Source organism: Lampris incognitus, chromosome 8 (assembly GCF_029633865.1).
Source record: "Lampris incognitus isolate fLamInc1 chromosome 8, fLamInc1.hap2, whole genome shotgun sequence".
NCBI classification, from domain to species: domain Eukaryota; kingdom Metazoa; phylum Chordata; class Actinopteri; order Lampriformes; family Lampridae; genus Lampris; species Lampris incognitus.
Window position 1 is genome coordinate 43,792,425 of NC_079218.1, and position 18,025 is coordinate 43,810,449.

The 18,025-nt window shown below is 49.7% G+C and overlaps 1 protein-coding gene across 1 annotated transcript in view; it reads left to right on the top strand.

Moving 5' to 3' along the window:
• Positions 1 to 9,720: 9,720 nt before the first annotated feature.
• The window catches only part of caln2 (calneuron 2), a 42,774-nt gene continuing 34,469 nt past the window's right edge, over positions 9,721 to 18,025 (top strand). Inside the window, exons 1-2 of the mRNA XM_056285274.1 lie at positions 9,721 to 9,838; positions 15,084 to 15,227. Of these exons, the coding sequence (XP_056141249.1) occupies positions 9,721 to 9,838; positions 15,084 to 15,227 (262 nt within the window). The remainder of the gene's footprint in view (positions 9,839 to 15,083; positions 15,228 to 18,025) is intronic.

Consider the following 18,025-nt stretch of genomic DNA (forward strand, 5'->3'; position numbering starts at 1 on the left):
GGTGGATAGCGGGGGTGTCGTCGGTCTGGCGCCGCGGCCGTGCATCAACCGGGAGCGGGCACCGCTTATCAACACCCCCCCCCTCCCTCCTCTTCCTCCTCCTCCTCCTCCTCCTCCTCCTCTTCCTCCTCCTTCTTCCCAGATAATATGACGATGTGAGGTCTACAGACGGATGGGAGACCTGTCATATAGGTGTTGGAACATTGTTACCTCCGCATAACCAGTTGAATTTTTTGAATAACTGTTAAAAGTGCGAGCTGGAGAGCGCAGGTGGACGTCTTTGACATGTTGGCGAATCGTAGGACGGAGGTGCAAAGGGACCGAGTGACTGAATGAGTCCATCTTTGGACGGAGGGCAAAGAGACCAAACAGAGCTTGGCGATTCAAAATTACCTTCTGCTCCTCTGAGCGGCGTATCGCAGGCGAGGACGTCGCATCGTATTCCGGGACCACCGCTCAACAGGAAGGTAGGCGATCCCGGGCGGTTCCGTGTCGCCCGCCGCCCACGGCTCCCCTCGGTGCCGGCTCATTTCACATGTTAGAGGAGAGATAGGTGATTATAGGCGGCCGCCGCTCCGCCACGCTGGACCGCGGGAGCCAGTCCATTACACCTGTTGTAATTGGGTGTAAATTAGGGTAAACCGCCCGTGCGCGCGCGCGCGTATATATATATATATATAGTATATATATATATATATATATATATATATATATATATATATTTGTGTGCGTGCGTGTGTGTGTTTGTGTGTGAGATCAGCCTCATATACATATATATATATATATATGTGTGTGTGTGTGTGTGTGTGTGTGTGTGTGTGTATATATGAGGCTTACTTCAGCGATTGGTTTGCGCAGTGTTGTTTTTTAATTGTTGAGAACACTGTGAGCTACTATTTTTCTGTATTTTAGCTTATTTGAATCGTTTCTTTTGGCTTTCCAAGTCTGTTTTCACAAGTGTGTGTGTGTGTGTGTGTGTGTGTGTGTGAGAGAGAGAGAGAGAGAGAGAGAGAGAGAGAGAGAGGGAGAGAGAGAGAGAGGAGAGAGAGAGAGAGAGAGAGAGAGAGAGAGAGAGAGAGAAGAGAGAGAGAGAGAGAGAGAGAGAGAGACCGTCGTTGTGTTTGTTTGTGTGTGGAGGGGCCTGGGGGGGGTGGGGGGTGGGTGTGTGGGCGGCTGTAACAGGCGGCAGGGTGTGAGGACAATGGGCAGTTGTTGTACCGATGCCAGACCATGATGTAAAGCACTCAATATATCAAGTTTTTTTAATCAACTATTGTCCTTCTTATACAGGCTATGTAGGCGGGACCATAAGCCTGATGAATGGGAAGCCCTAGGTACCCAGTTGTGTTAAGTTGCCGTTGCCAGATGTTGTAAAGTCCACAGCCATAAGCGCTGATCGCTAAATCTGTCTGCTGCCTTGCAGTCATTCATCATTATGGAGACTCCGCTGTAGCAAGGGCATGCGCGTGCAGCACGGCAGTGAGGCATAATGGGCTGTCGGGGTACAAGCACCTCACAGAACGGTGTGTGTGTGTGTGTGTGTGTGGGTTATCTGTTCATACACTTCTTCACTTATTCATTCGGGTATTTGCGTGTTGTCTTCTTTGACACTCGGCTCTGCGTTGGCGACTTGGAGCACCGGGCGCATCGAGTCCCATTACAACCTCCCGGCTTCAGCGGCCGGTCGGGCTGTTGAGGGTGTCTCTTTCTGTCTGCATGAGCATAACATTTCCAAAACCCGAAGCCGGAGAGGACGGTGTGGTCTTGCCCTGTTGTGCAGGCTGGTCCCGTATCGCAGCGGTGCGGGATCAGATAGTGGGAGCAGACAGGCGTGTTCTGCAGTAGCTGATGTTGAACAGGTGGATGACCTGGGTTGACCCCCGTGAGGAGTGGCGGAGAAGAGAGGGGGGCGAGGGTGTGTGCTTTGAGAAGAGACGTCTGTATAATACAGTCATCCACAACAAAGGGAACGGCTGTATGTGGCCTCTTGTGGTCTCAAGGTGACTTCAGCATGACATGATGAGCTATGTGGTTTGATAATACGGCACTGCGAGCGCAAGGATGAAAAATGGCCACAGCTTACTATAGGATACGTTACAAACATTATTATTGCTATTAATACATCAAGAAAATTGCATCTAAATCTATTTTTTAACATGTAATTGACAAGATCATGTCACTCATCTGGTACTGGAAGATGGATCTTGTGCCATTTAGCTGTTTTAAGTGTTTCAGAAATGGGTGATAGCCGAACAAGTGACTTAGATATTTAAACTGTGGTCTTTTCGGGCTTTCTCTTGCTAGATGGGGGGTGCAGAGCTAACTGGTGTTTGTTTTGCAGTTTAGCATGAAAAGAGAATAGTGTGTGGGTTGACCTTTAGGAAAGCCCGACCAAAAAATTGATCTCAGCGCACACACAGGCGTGGAGAAGTCAGCGCCTGCGGATAATGTTAAACCGGGTTGTTTCAGGAACCAGGAACTCCTTATTTGTATTTCCGCACACGAAATGAAACGGACTATCGTTTCCCCGAGCCCACAGCAGTGCAACACAAAGACAAAAACACACATCCAAAACTACAAGAACTTCAAGAAAACACATACTAACTAACACATATATCCAAACTAACACATATATCGGAACTAACACATATATCCAAACTAAAACTTAACAAAAATCACTGTCCAGGAGAAAGAAGGCCAGCCAGGATGACTGTCGCAACTGCCGGTCTGCATGGGCCAGCAGTTAGCTTAGCCTGCCCCACTTCCGCGTCCTGTCAGACCGTCCTCGGTGCTTCCTCCTCAGGCGCAGCTCCACGCAGGGGGGCCGTGGTCCTTGGGCCCACCGGACGCAGCAGACCAGGCTCCCCCAGCCGATCCAACGCCAGCTCTCCCAGCCAGAAACCCTCGACACACCTCCCCGCACTCCTCGCGGGCGACACCAAAAGCACCACAGTCGACGCCAGGCGAGGTCGACGCCAGGCGAGGCCGCCGCCAGCCCGCCCTCGGTGTTATCGGAACTGCCGGTCTGCGTGGGCTAGCAGTTAGCTTAGCCTGCCCCGCTTCCGCGTCCTGTCAGACCGCCTTCGGGGTTACCTCCTCGGTCGCAGCACCAGAAGGCCCGTGGTCCCTGGGCACACAGGATGCAGCAGACCAAGCTGTCCCAGTCGATCCAGCGCCAGCTCTCCCAGCCATCAAACGAAGACAAAACGTAAACGCAGACGTGGACAAAGACACCGCATGGACGGTACTGGGTGAATTCGCGCAGCCATCTTCCCACACCGAAGCGGAATGGAGATGTTTTGGAGGACTCTTGGTGGCTATGGTACTATTCACCTCTTGTCTTTACACACACAGTGTAGGTGACATTTGACTTGGTTAATGTTGTTGTCCTGCAAGGGATGGCTTGTTATATCGCAGTGGTGTGTGTGTGTGTGTGTGTGGTGTGTGTGTGTGTGAGAGAGAGAGAGAGAGAGAGAGAGAGAGAGAGGAGAGAGAGAGAGAGAGGAGAGAGAGAGAGAGAGAGAGAGAGAGAAAGAGAGTCTATTGTGTGAATCAGACGAGTTACGCTGGTAGAAATGTTGCATTGAGCTCAGCTTTTCCCTGTTACTCTGCTTATTTATCTCTGTCTGTGGGGAGTGACGGAAGAGGCAGGCATCACATATCGCTGTTGGAGACACGCTGTTCTCCACTTTCCGCCATTCATTGTCTTTGGCTCTTTCTGTCTCGTCGTTTACTCTGCAGAGATAGTGGTTAAAATCCCATCACTCCGAACATGGCACCTTTGCAGTAGGGTGAGCCTTCTGTTAATTTTTGGAATTCATTCAGTTCGAGATTAGACCAATCATTTTTACATTATGGCACAGATGGGTCAAGCACCAAGCTATAACCTCACACTGTTTAAGCCCAGTGGAGTCCATTCTGCAGCTCGAGGTCCTTGGCCGGGGGTGGTGCTGAAAACTGAAAACGAGTGGATCAGGCCTTCTCACCCAGACACATGGAACAATCCATCTAGACTGGCTAGATTGGTATTATGCTTCCAATTATTTCCCGTAACTCCTTTTTCCCCCTCGGTCTTTTAAATCAGTGGTTCTCAAACTGGTCCAGGACCACCAGTGCTACTGGTTTTCTACTCTTACCAGGTAGTCAGATACATTCACCTGCTGATGTGTCCGGTATTCCAGTATAGGCGAATGTAACGGTAGAGTGGAAATCCAGTAGTACCAGTGGTATCTGAGGACCTGACTGAAGGACACATGTGATACAAGGGGGGTGACCACTTGATAATCTCAAAGAAATGACCGCTGCTCACCTTCTTCTTCTTCTTCTTCTTCTTCTTTGCTCAAGTACCCATGCTTGGTTTCTACTCAGGTGCACTTCTCAGAAAAGCCCAAGGCATAGTTACACCACTTAAGATAATAAATAGATAAACATATAAATGAAATAAAAATGGATGTATTACCTGTTTACAGTTACAAATTATGATATGTTGTTATTGTTAACATTTCATATGTTATTACCGTTGTTATAACTGTTATTGTTACAATTGTACTAGTTATTTTTGCTGGTTATTTCTGTTGTTATTGTAACAGTGTACGACCACGGATGTGTAGACTCGCTTAGACCGTTGGCTAACGGGTCGGACCCTTTAGTCGACTGGTTCGCGTGGACGCCCGTGGTGCGGGCGAACGCAGGTTCGATCCCGCCTGCCCCCCCCCCCCACCTGAATTCTCTCGCTACATTATTTCATTGTGTTCTGTAGCCTCTCTGACTTAAGCGGAGGCTGCTCTGATCACTAACCTCACTGTGTAAAACCCTTCTACCCCCCACCCCCCCACCCCCGGGATGCAGATGACCCCACGGGTCACACACTGCCAGTCAGCCTGGCTTATTTTGCTCCTTTCAATCCCTCAGCCACCCTCTTCACACACACACACACACACACACACACACACACACACACTCCGTGTATTTCTCGCCGCTCTCTCTTTCTGACACAAACCCCTTCTATCTCATCTGTCTACTTTGTGTGTCTCCCTGCCGCCCAGTGTCTGCTCTGCGCCAGCTAAAAAGAGATTATGAGATTGAGGTTTCCTGCTAAAGCTTGTCTCCGTCAACTGTCCTGTCTGTCTCTGAGATGGAGATGTGGGGGGGGGGGGTGTAGGTGCCTGTATAAGGGGCACACAATGGATCAGCATCCCTCCCTTATAAGGTCATGGGACAGGTGTGTGTGTGTGTGTGTGTGTGTGTGTGTGTGTGTGTGTGTGTGTGTGTGTGATACCGTGTCTTCTCTGCGTGTACTGCTTGTGTCTGCTTGCGTTGCTGAAGCTGGCAGTGTATAGGTGGGTGGATGGGCCTGTCTTGTGAACAATTGTGCAGGCAGATGGACTGGTAAGATCCGTTCTCTTGTGAATCTCATATCATATGTCTTCCTCATTTTAAAAAACCGATTACGCATTTGCGCTCCTCGTTTACTTAAAGATTTTTGTGCGTTTTTTTTTTCTCCTTTCTGGTAAGCTGCCGCCAATTTGAACAAGGTTATTAATTGGGATTATTGTGATTGTAACGAGAATAATATTACAGAAGAAGAAACAACATACTAGGATGTGATTGTAAGCCATCCGCTCCTTGTACAACATAAGTGAGAGCTGTGCCCGCATTCTCGGCTCAAAGTCAAACGCGTTTTCGGTGGGTGTTGGACTCCGCCAAGGTTGTCCCTTGTCTCCAGTTCTGTTTGTGATATTCATGGAGAGGATCTCAAGGTGCAGCCAAGGTGAGGAGTGTGTCCGTTTTGGGAACCTCAGAATTGCATCTCTGCTCTTCACAGATGATGTGGTTTTGTTGGCTTCATCAGAACATGACCTCCGGCACGCACTGGGGCGGTTTGCAGCTGAGTGTGAAATGGCCGGGATGAGAGTCCGCACCTCCAAGTCTGAGGCCGTGGTTCTCTACCGGAAAATGGTGGATTGCTCCCTCCGGGTTGGGGAGGAGTTGCTGCCTCAAGTGAAGGAGTTCAAGTATCACGGGGTCTTGTTCGAGAGTGAGGGTAGGATGGAGCGGGAGATTGACAGGTGGATTGGTGCAGCATCAGCAGTAATGCGGACGTGGTACCGGACCGTTGTGGTGAAGAGGGAGCTGAGCCGGAAGGCAAAGCTCTCAATTTACCAGTCGATCTTCGTTCCAACCCTCACCTATGGTCATGAGCTTTGGGTAGTGACCGAAAGGGTGAGATCGCGGATACAAGCGGCTGAAATTAGTTTCCTCCGTAGGGTGTCTGGGCTCAACCTTAGAGATAGGGTGAGGAGCTCGGACATCCGGAGGGAGCTCGGAGTAGAGCATCTGCTCCTTCGCGTCGAAAGGAGCCAGTTGAGGTGGTTCGGGCATGTGATCAGGATGCCTCCTGGGCGCTTTACTTTGGAGGTTTTCCGGGCACGTCCAACTGGGAGGAGACCCCAGGGTAGATCCAAAACTCGCTGGAGGGACTACATGTCCAATCTGACCTGGGAACGCCTTGGGGCTCTCCATGAGGAGCTGGAGGGTGTTGCTGGAGAGAGGGACGTCTGGAGTGCCCTACTTAGCTTGCTGCCACCGCAACCCGACCCCGGACAAGCAGCTGATGATGAGATGAGATGAGATGAGATGAGATGAGATGAGATGAGATGAGATGAGATGAGATGAGATGATTATAAATCAGAGGATGAACTGTATAAGGTACTTTGCCCTTTCGAAGTGGCAGGGGTATTTATGCTTTGACCAAGTAATGTAAGCTTACTGTGTATTTATGGAGCAGGTTCACGGGATGACGGTGTAGTATCTGGGGTAGATACATATTACCATGGTGACCTGATTGTGCAGGGGGACCACAAGTAGAAGCAGGGGCAGATGGACTGAAGAGTGTTTCCTCTGAGTGCAAAATCTTACATTCAGTGTATGTTTACACTCTCTCTCTCTCTCTCTCTCTCTCTCTCTCTCTCTCTCTCTCTCTCTCTCTCTCTCTCTCTCTCTCTCTCTCTCTCTCTCTCCATTTTTACACCCAGGTTCCAGTACAGATCATTGGAGCAAGTCTGTGCTTGTCCTTTTGTGACAGCTCCTACTCTTTCGCACTGCCTTTGCCTATGCTCTCGGTCTTTCCGAGACCCAAAATCGAGTTGCGAAACAGCATTGCATTTTTATGCAGCAGATGAGCAGAGAGGAGGGAGGGAAAGGGAGACGAGCAAAGGAAAGGGAAGACATAGAGGAGGAGGTAGTGGAATAGGGGGAAGGAGAGCGGCGACTGATTTGTTTTAAACTTTGGCCACGGCGTCTGCCCACTGGAGACATGCACACCTCTATACATGCTGGCAGACGAGTTTGAGCCCTCCTCCGATGCTCCTGGCCTTACTCCCCTTCCACCTGGTCTCTTGCACACACAGCATACCCACCTTTCTTCTCTCCATCACATCAGCCAGCTCTCTCCCTAGTGCCAACATTCAAGGTTCCGACTCTCTCACCTCCACACTCCTACCCTTCCTTCCTCCTCTCCCGCTGCCTCTTGACATGCCTTCCCCCCTCTCCTTCTCCTTCGCCCAACAGTAGCATAGTTTCCACCGGCACCCTGCTGGTTAACAGTACCAGTGGCGGTCGTTGGTAACCCGGGCCTTGACCGATCCGGTATGGAAATCTTATTTATGAGCCGCATATTTGATTTGGCAAAGATTTTACGCCGGATGTCCTTCCTGACGCACCCCCCCACCCACCCCCCGGCATTAAGAATGTACTGGTTTGTGCGTCCCCAGAGGCTGTACACACCTCTATCCATGTCTCTCTCTTATTTGGCCGACGCCTGGTTATGGACTACACCACTGACCTCTCTCTCTCTGTCTCTCTCTGTTTGTCTGTCTGTCTCGCTCGCTCTCTGTCTCTGTCTGTCTCTCTGTCCCTCTCTCTCTGTCTGTCTGTCTGTCTTGCTCTATCTCTCGCTCGCTCGCTCTCTGTCTCTGTCTGTCTGTCTCTCTGTCCCTCTGTGTGTGTGTGTGTGTCTCACTCACTTGCTGTCTGTCTCTGTCTGTCTGTCTGTCTGCCTGTCTGTCTGTCTCTGTGTGTGGTCTGTGTGTGTGTGTGTGTGTGTGTGTGTGTGTGTGTGTGTCTCCCTCTCTCTCCCTCTCTCTCTCTCGCTCTCTCTCGCCAATCTGCCTCTTTCAATCTAATTCCTGTAATATTCAGTTCGGTATGTTCTCTTGGCAAGAATATGACGCGCTCTCCATTGCCAAAGTGTCTAAACGTTTCGACAGAAACACCGTTCACAGGGATGACCCCGGTGGGCCCGGCAGAGGCAAGCACCGTGGTCCGGCAGCAAGCAGCAGCAGGCTGCATGGATGACTGATGCTTCTGTCAGGCCCCTGAGGTCTCCCAGTGGCTCTCTGGGTGGCCGGGGAGGGGGGAGGAGGGGGAGCACCTGGAGGAACCAGGAGCCAAAGGCTCTGACAGAGAAGTTAGGGGAGATGACGGCTGACAGCAGAGCGCGAGCACTTCACGTCTTCTGCATACTGAAAACCCTGAGCTGACAAGATGGGGGGGGAAACCACAAAAATAACAGGGAGAAGTGACGGATGATACTGGGCTTGCTGATTATATCCCGACAGCGTGTATGTGTGTAATGACAGTAGATTTATTTCTGTTTTGGCGTCGCTATCGAATCATAATGTGATTACATAATTTGTCATTGTGATTCTGTCTGTGAGGAGACGGCTCTTTTATTTATTTTCAAACTTTTTTTTTTACATAAATTATCATTAGCCCAGGAGATGGAACAATGCAAGAGCTTCCGTTTTTAAAAAGGGAGCTTATGACTGAGCTGGCTACTATAGGATTCACATTCACACTCACACTCTCTCTCTCTCTCTCTCTCTCTCTCTCTCTCTCTCTCTCTCTCTCTCTCTCTCTCTCTCTCTCTCTCTCTCTCTCTCTCTCTCTCTCTCTCTCTCTCTCTCTCGCTCTCTCTCTCTCTCTTCTGTCTGTCACACTCCAAAACATCCATGCAAACACACTTTCAAGGCTTATTCAGACTGTGGTGTTGTTTTTAATTGTTGATAACACACCACGAGCTACTATTTGTGCGGCCTCACCCAGTGCTGGTGTGGGAAGATGGCGGCGCGAACTTACGTTTGCGGCGGCCTCACCCAGTGCCGTCCATGAGGGATGTTTGTCCACATCTGAGTCTCCGGTTGTTTTGTCTTCGTTTGATGGCTGGGAGAGCTGGCGCTGGATCGGCTCGGGGAGCCAGGTCTGCAGCGTCATGTGGGCCCAGGGACCACGGCCCTGCCTGGAGCCGCGCCCGAGGAGGAAACACCGAGGGCGGTCTTGCAGGACGCGGAAGCAGGGCAGGCTAAGCTAACCGCTAGCCCATGCGGACCGTCAGTTCCGGCAGTCATCCTGGCTCGTTCGTCCTCTGGACAGTAGGATTTTTTGGACTGTGTTGCACTGAGTGGACTGTGTTGTTAACTGTTTGTGGTGGTTTTGTTTTTTGTTTTGTCGCTTTGTTCTCTCTGTTTTTGTACGTTTTTGGTGGTGTCGTTTTTGGGAAAACATTTTTTGGTCTTTTGTGTCGCACTGCTGCGGGATGGGGAAAATGGAATTTGGTTTCTTTTGTGTACGCAGGTACGTGGAAGAAATGACAACAAATTGTCCCTGATTCCTGATTTTGTGTGTGTGTGCGTCTTTGTCTGCATGCTGTGCAGGGAGAAGATGCCGTTCCACCATGTGCGGGCGGGCCTGCTCTATCCTGACAACTACCTGAGCAGCTCCCTGACGGAGGGCAGTGAAGCCTTCCAGCTCACCAGCATCTCCACAGAGGAGCTCGGAGGTGAGTGCTCTGGTTTAGGGATGGGGGAAGAAATGGAGGAGTGAAAGGAAAGAGAGAGAGGGAGAGATGGAGACAGAGACAGGCTGGCGTTTTATCTGCCCGTGTTTCTTACAGTGCTTGACTGGACGTATTGATTTCCAGTTGAGATGATAAGCAAACGACATCAGTCGCAACACTTCAAATGATGTGTGTGTGTGTGTGTGTGTGTGTGTGTGTGTGTGTGTGTGTGTGTGTGTGTGTGTGTGTGTGTGTGTGTGTGAGACAGACAGAGAGACAGACAGACAGACAGACAGACAGACAGACAGACAGACAGACAGACAGACAGACAGACACAAAGAGACAGACAGACAGACAGACAGACAGACAGACAGACAGACATACACAGACAGACACAGAGAGACAGACAGACAGAGAGAGAGAGAGAGCGAGAGAGACAGAGCGAGAGAGAGAGAGACAGAGGGAGAGACAGACAGAGAGACAGACAGAGAGAGAGAGACAGAGAGAGAGACAGACAGACAGACAGACAGACAGAGAGGGACAGCGAGAGAGAGACAGAGAGAGAGAGACAGACAGACAGAGAGAGAGAGAGACAGAGAGAGAGAGACAGAGAGACAGAGAGACAGAGAGACAGAGACAGACAGACAGACAGACAGACATAGAGAGGGTGATACACCGTGACATGACATATTTCATTTCGCGGCGTCGTCCTCAACCAAAAGACGTTAACAGCGATGCGAGTGGACTAATAGATTGACCCAACATGGTCTGTCCCTGTGGGGATTGAACTGTCTGTCCTGACCCACACAGAAGCGAGAGCATGAATCTTGGTGTGGTACAAACCCGCTTGTTTACCAATGTGGGCATGCATGTGGGCCTCCGAGTTGCTGCTTGAGAAATCTTTGCAATGAAATCCTTTTGTCTCCTCCTCAAATCTTCTAATCCAACGTCCCCGGTGGGAGCTCACCGATCAGTTCTGCGAGACCCTTGCTTTTGAAAAGCAAAAAAAGGGGGGGCTCAGCTACGCCACATCTTGAGTTTTGCGCCTCGCTATCGACAGTCCCGTGTGTTCGATCGACGGGTGGAGGGGTTTAAACATCGGTTGGCTGGACGCGGAAATAAATGTCTGCAGACATCATGATAGGCCGGGGTTTCATCCCGGGCCTGTCCATCACTGATCAAAATCCGATGGGGATTTTCGCTGCCGTGCTATTGACTGGCCATGAATAATTCGTAATCTCACTTCAGAGAGATGCTGAGGGGTCTTCTAGTTTTTCATCTGTGTGTGTGAGTGCAGATAGACGGCGAGCTCATCACTCCGGCGCCGGGCCGCCGCTTCTCTGCTCTGTAGCTGCTTTTATCCCCCGCGGTAACGACCCTCTGCGAGGAGGACCTGCCCATTCACCTGGCGGAGATACGCACACTACCACCACCTGCAAGCAGGGAAGCATGCCTGTTCAGACGCACATGCGACACAAAATACATATTTGCAGACAACCACACACACACACACACACACACACACACACACACACACACACACACACACACACACACACACACACACAAGCACAGACATACACATGCATGCATGCCCACGCACCCCCACACTCACAAACACGCATTCACTGCAGGCGTCTCACAGTGATACGTCAGGGACCAGCTCGTTCAAGGGGGGGGGGGCAAATTCTTGCTCGCTCGTGAGCCCAGTCCCCGTCCTCTGATTCTCACTTTGTTTTGTTTTGTGAGAGAGAGGGAGGGGGGGGCACTCTGAACTAGTTACCAGCAGAATGAACTGCAGCTTGCACCCAAATGACAGAACAAAGACAGGCAGAGGACACAGATATGCGACAGACTTATTACATAGACACGGAGGAGGCAGCAACATACCATGTCAGAATGGGAGTATTAACTGCATCCAGACTGAAAGAGAGCGAGAGAGAGACAGAGACAGAGACAGAGAGACAGACAGAGACAGAGAGAGAGACAGAGAGACAGAGACAGAGAGAGACAGAGACAGAGAGAGAGAGACAGACAGAAAGACAGAGACAGAGAGACAGAGACAGACAGAGAGACAGAGACAGAGAGAGAAACGAGAGAAGCGAGAGAAACGGATGAAGAGAGAGACGAGACAGAGTGAGTGAGTGAGGGAGGGAGGGAGGGAGGGAGTAATGAGGACCCCATGCAAAATTCATTGATAAAGTTTTACTGAAGGAATTCGACTTGGGGGAATTTGTGATTTGAACACTACTCTCTTTCTGAGAGTACCCCCCCCCCGTCCCCCGTCCCCCCACTGTTCCACCAGGGCAGAATAAAGTGTTTAACCCCATGGAAGTGGGGTGAAGAGAGAATTACAAAGCCCTCCTCTCTTTATCAAGTCAATAAATTCGCCAAGAGAGTCATCCTACCGTTAAACCCCCACCTCCCTGTCCGGCTCCCCTCAGATAATGGCGGATGATTGACAGGTAATTAGGCGGAGATTGACCGGGTGTTTTGTAAGAGGGGCCTTTGAGGCTTGACTCACCATTGCCGCCAGAATAGATGGCGTGTGTGTGTGTGTGTGTGTGTGTGTGTGTGTGTGTGTGTGTGTGTGTGTGTGTGTGTGTGTGTGTGTGTGTGTGTGTGTGCGTCTACAATCTCAGGCAGGCGGGAAGGCGTTGTATGTGAGAAGAGTCTGTCAGAAAGGCTGCAGGTGATGCATCTGTGTGAAAGGCTTGGAACAGCCCCCCCCCTCCCCCCCACACACACACGCGTGGGTGTAAGAGAGAGGGAGGGGGAGAGCCCCCGCCTTCTCCACCTTGATTCGTCTCAAGAGAGAGGCTGTAATGTTTCCTGACGATTGCTGTCAAGCACCGTGAAAATTCCTTTCAACACCTACTAATTGCTGACCTACTTGTAAGTGGGAATCGGCAGCATAATCCGCCGGAACGGCCCCGCCGCGCGGCGCAGTCTTATTACCCGGAGTGTCGTCTGGGATGACTTCTCCTCTATCTTCATATCTGCACAATATGAAAAGGGGGAATCGTTAATTTAATCTACTCACTGAACAACCTCTGCATCCAGTTCAGCTCTTAAGTATATATATATATGTAGTGTGTGTGCGTGTGTGTGTGTGTGTGTGTGTGTGTGTGTGTGTGTGTGTGTGTGTGTGTGTGTGTGTGTGTGTGTGTGTGTGTTAGTAACCAGCCATGGCAACCTGGGAAGAATGGACCGTTGTCTGCAGTGCCAGTCAGCGTGTTTACCCGCGAGTCGTAAATTCGGTTTCGATCAGATTGAAGCAGTAATGAGATTATTGCAGCCGCCGTGTAAACACCTTACCTGAACCAGCTTTAATCAAATTAACATCTAAATCGATCAAGCGCGGTGTGATGTGGAGCACAGCTGAATTTTTCATCAATCATTTGATTTGCTCCGCTTGGTCGATAAATCTTAATCAGAGCTCTTACAAGAGAATTGGTCGAGCGCGCGCACCACGAAGGCCCCGCTGTACCGGCACCGGACCCGGAAATGACGAAGAACGTCATGACGCGTGACACTGGAAAAAAGAAACCCCGAATGTTCGTGCTCATTAACATGAAAGCGATTGATACCTCAAAAGTTTCCCATGAAGTCTGGAACACAGCGTTGGGAAGCAGGGTCGCACGCAGCCGTTAGCGCGGGAGGGGGGGCTGCAGCGCCCCCTAGTGGTGGGCGCAGCCCTCCCAGTAGTGGCAGGTGGCTGTGTAACATCTTAAGACCCAACAGTATGCCTAACTTTTACCAACATAAAAACGCAAAAAAATAGAATAAAACAGAACACATCTTTATTTTAAACAGTGGGCGGGTCTGCGTGGGATGTACATTTTGAATAATAAACTGAGTAAACGCTCCATTCCAACTCTGCTACACATACGCCTTACAAACGAAACAATGACGTCATAGTGTTAAACTTGATTCCATTATTCACCTTAATCAGATTATTGACTGCATGCAAACATCTTCGGTGACGGGTTATAGACGGCTGGCTTACCCGAAAAGGGAAATAAATGTTGGACGGAGTCGGAGTAGATATGAATTTATTAATGGTTGTCCATGAATACCCACTTTATTCCAAAGGGCTCAAGTGATTATATTCAAGCTTGCTTCATTTAATTAACACTGTGGCCTGTGTTTTAATGAGATGAGTTTGTAATCTTTAAGAGTGAGGCTGGTACATAAAAGGCATGATAAATAATACAGGAATGAAAAAGAGAGACACCTCCTTGCCTCACCCGCTGCTGGAGCCCGGCCGGCCTCAGGCTGCCCAGCAACACCCCTCAGTAACACCTGTCACACCCATCACACATCTCATAACGAAGGCGCAAAGCACAGTGATGAAGGCCGTACCTCAACATTAACCCAATTCTAACCCCTAACCCCTAACCCTAACCCATTTCGTATATCATGAAATCCCCATTATCAAACTGTGTAAACGATGCTTGTGCACACCTTTAAATATGATTCCCCAAAATCCAACAAATAAATTGTCTTTTCTCGACGGTCTGCGTAGCTGCAATGGATGATAGCCTCCTTCGGAAAAAAAAAGAAGAAGAAGAAGAGGGGGGCATCTGGGTAGCGTAGCGGTCTATTCCATTACCTACCAACACGGGGATCGCCAGTTCGAGTCCCCGTGTTACCTCCGGCTTGGTTGGGCATCCCAACAGACACAATTGGCCGTGCCGGTGGGGGGGGGGTATGTGTCCTGGTTGCTGTACTAGCGCCTCCTCTGGTCAGTTGGGACGCCTGTTCGGGAACTGGGGGGAATAGCGTGATCCTCCCACGCGCTATGTCCCCCTGATGAAACTCCTCACTGGCTGGCGACTCTACGTGTATCGGAGGAGGCATGTGGTAGTCTGCAGCCCTCCCTGGATCGGCAGAGGGGGTGGAGCAGCAACCGGGACGACTCAGTAGAGCGGCGTAATTGACCAAGTACAATTGGGGAGAAAAAGGTGGGGTGGGGTGGGGGGGGGATAAAAGATTCCTCAAAATGCAACAGACAAACTGCCTTTTCTTGGCAGTCTAGGTAGCTGCAATGGATGACAGTCTCCTTTAAAATAAATAAATAAAAAAAATCACTGCAACCCAGTTACATCACAGTCACTTCTTACTAAGCCAGCATTTTGTTTTGTTTTATTTCATGTCTGATGTTTCCTCTGAAAAGACAGAAAGAACAAAAAAAGAAGACGATGCAAACAAATCCAGAGTAACGTATTTTGCGTTTGCCTTGCAGAGATCCGCGAGGCGTTCCGTGTTCTGGACCGTGATGGGAACGGGTTCATCTCCAAACAGGAGCTTGGCATGGCCATGCGCTCCCTGGGTTACATGCCCAGCGAAGTGGAGCTTGCCATCATCATGCAGAGACTTGACATGGACGGTGAGACACAAGTCTATTAGCACACACACACACACACACACACACACACACACACACACACACACTTGCAAGCATGAAGGCATTCTTGCACACCCGCACACATCACGTGGACCTTCAAAAAAATAGAAAGTGGGGGTCCACTTGGCTCTAAATATATAGGTAGGTGGGTGAAAGCAAAAGATGGTGTAAGGCTGCACTGTTCTGCTGCTCCTGATCAGATGGCCCCCGTCTCACGCGTAAACTAATGTTATCAAGCATCACTCTGCAGTCTTTTACCCTCGCGATCTTCTATTAGTTTGAGAAGGGGGCATCAACTTCAACCCCCTCTGAGGTGTTACATAATTGACCTTAAACACAGTCATTATAACATCGCCGGCCTTAATTTTTCAGTAGGCGCTCTCTGCGAAGATGTCTCTAAATTATTATGTGATGGATGTCGGTGCACTCGTTTAACCAGCGAGCGGACCCCCCTTGAGATGACGCATCATTTTTAAACTGCAACTGAAGCACCAGGAACTCCGATTCCTCAGCTGAGCTCTGTGCAAACACGGCAGCTTCTCTGCCTCTCCTGTGACACATACTGGGAGGTGGGGGGGGTGGTGGTGGGGGTGGGGTTGCTTCCAAAAACATCCAAGATGCAAATAATTGTGTCTGAGCCCTCGCAGGTTTGAGTTTATGCTCTGGTCTAGTCAAAAGGCTTCTTACTGCCACTGGTACTGTCTTATGGTAATTTGGGGAGGAGGATAGTACACCGGGCTCATGTATATAATGCAGATCTTCATTCCAGCCCCGTGAGCAAAGGCTCCTGAAATTTTCAGATTCGAAAACTGGAGCTTGCGGGTACCTTGGTTAGATAAGAAAGGTCATTTGGATTGGAATTGGCTGAATTTTCCAGAAGTAGTGATACCATGGAGACGAGTACATGGTGATAAAGTACTGCCCACAGCAGTACTATATCACCATGCGTGCAAGAGGTACATTGCCCCGTCATGCCAATAAAGCCATTTGAATTGAATTGAATTTGAACATCCCTTGCTAGGTACTGCTACACTCTACTACAGTCCGGGCATCCGGGTAGCATAGTGGTCTATTCCGTTGACTACCAACACGGGGATCGCCGGTTCGAATCCCTGTGTTACCTCCAGCTTGGTCGGGCGTCCCCTACAGACACAACTGGCCGTGTCTGCGGATGGGGAGCCGGATGGGGGTATGTGTCCTGGTCGCTGACTTAACGCCTCCTCTGGTCGGTCAGGGTGCCTGTTCAGAGGGGAGGGGGAACTGGGGGGGGGGTAGCGTGATCCTCTCACGCGCTACGTCCCCCTGGCAAAACTGCTCACTGTCAGGTGAAAAGAAGCAGCTGGCGACTCCACATGTATCAGAGGAGGCATGGGCATGTGGTAGTCTGCAGCCCTCCCCGGATCGGCAGAAGGGTTGGAGCAGTGACCGGGACGGCTCGGAAGAGTGGGGCAATTGGCCAAGCACAATTGGGGAGAAAAAGGGAGGAAACCCCCCCCCCCAAAAAGGAATCTACAACAGCCCATCATAACTTGACGGGATGGGAGCATATAATTTTTTTTATCGCTTTCAGGGCTTTTAATTATTTCTGTCCTACCCACAGCCTAACAGCGAACAGGGAAAGCACTTAGATTTTATTAGATTTTTTTTATTTATTTATTTTTTACCAAAAACAACAGAACAGTATGACAAACTCATTGCGAGGCACCATGACATCCACAACATCCAACGCACATTATGGATTGTGGACAGGGGGTCTTTATGCAGCACTACATCATTTGCACATAGGTTTCCTTGATTGGCAAAGCATACAGCAGAAGGGAGGTAAATGGCATTTTAAGCAGTGAGGATGAGGAGGCGGGGGGGGGGACCACCAAATACGTTCCTTATTCCAACAAATGTATTATCCACTTCGTCTATCTTGTGATGTAGAAATCATTTCTCAGTCTTAGTAAGCCAGTCTTTCCTGCTCATGAATCTCTTTGATGATTTCAAGCCAATTATCTACTGTAGGTGGATCAGTCTGTAACCATTTAGGACTGATTGCTTTTCTTGCCGCTACAGTCAGTATTTTCAGGGAGCCATCTGTCATTTCCTGTTATTCCTTCTGGCAGATTGCCCAAATAAAGAGACACGCATGTCAAAGGGATCTGCCGCCCAAGAATATGCTGCATGATTCTGCAAATAATTCCCCCCAGATTAGCTGGGCGGCTCCAAAACATGTGGCGGTGATTTGCCTCATCGCCCCAAATTTCTCCAACATGTACGGTCTATCGATACTAGATGTGTTTTCATTGTAGGAGTAATGCCAATGCATAAAACAAGAAGTGGGAAAAATAGTTTCCCATACGTATGTTCTCCCATTGTTGACTCGTTATTTTATCATTTAATTCTTTCTCCCCTCTCTCCTTGATACAGTTTGTGGGAGGTCCCCTGCCCTTTGCAATTCCCTGGTAAAGTTTTGAAACTACTTATTTAGTGTAGGCCTGTTCCATTTTTTTGTATTATTTCATTAGGTTCCTCATTTCTCCCAATTTCTTTTAAGAAGTAGAGGAGTGCCCTCAGTGGAGTGCAGATCTCCACCAGCCGGCGTTCGGACTTGGTGACAAACCCTTTTTTTGGCCTACCAGGAGAAGGGAAATACACGCACACATGGACAGAAACCCCAGTGTTTTTCCTGCCATTGTAAGACTTCTACTTTCTGTCTTTGTACTCCTGAGTCTATCGTTCACCTCGGTAGAAGATCTGCGTGACCACTTTCCCCCCTCACAGATGATCTTCTT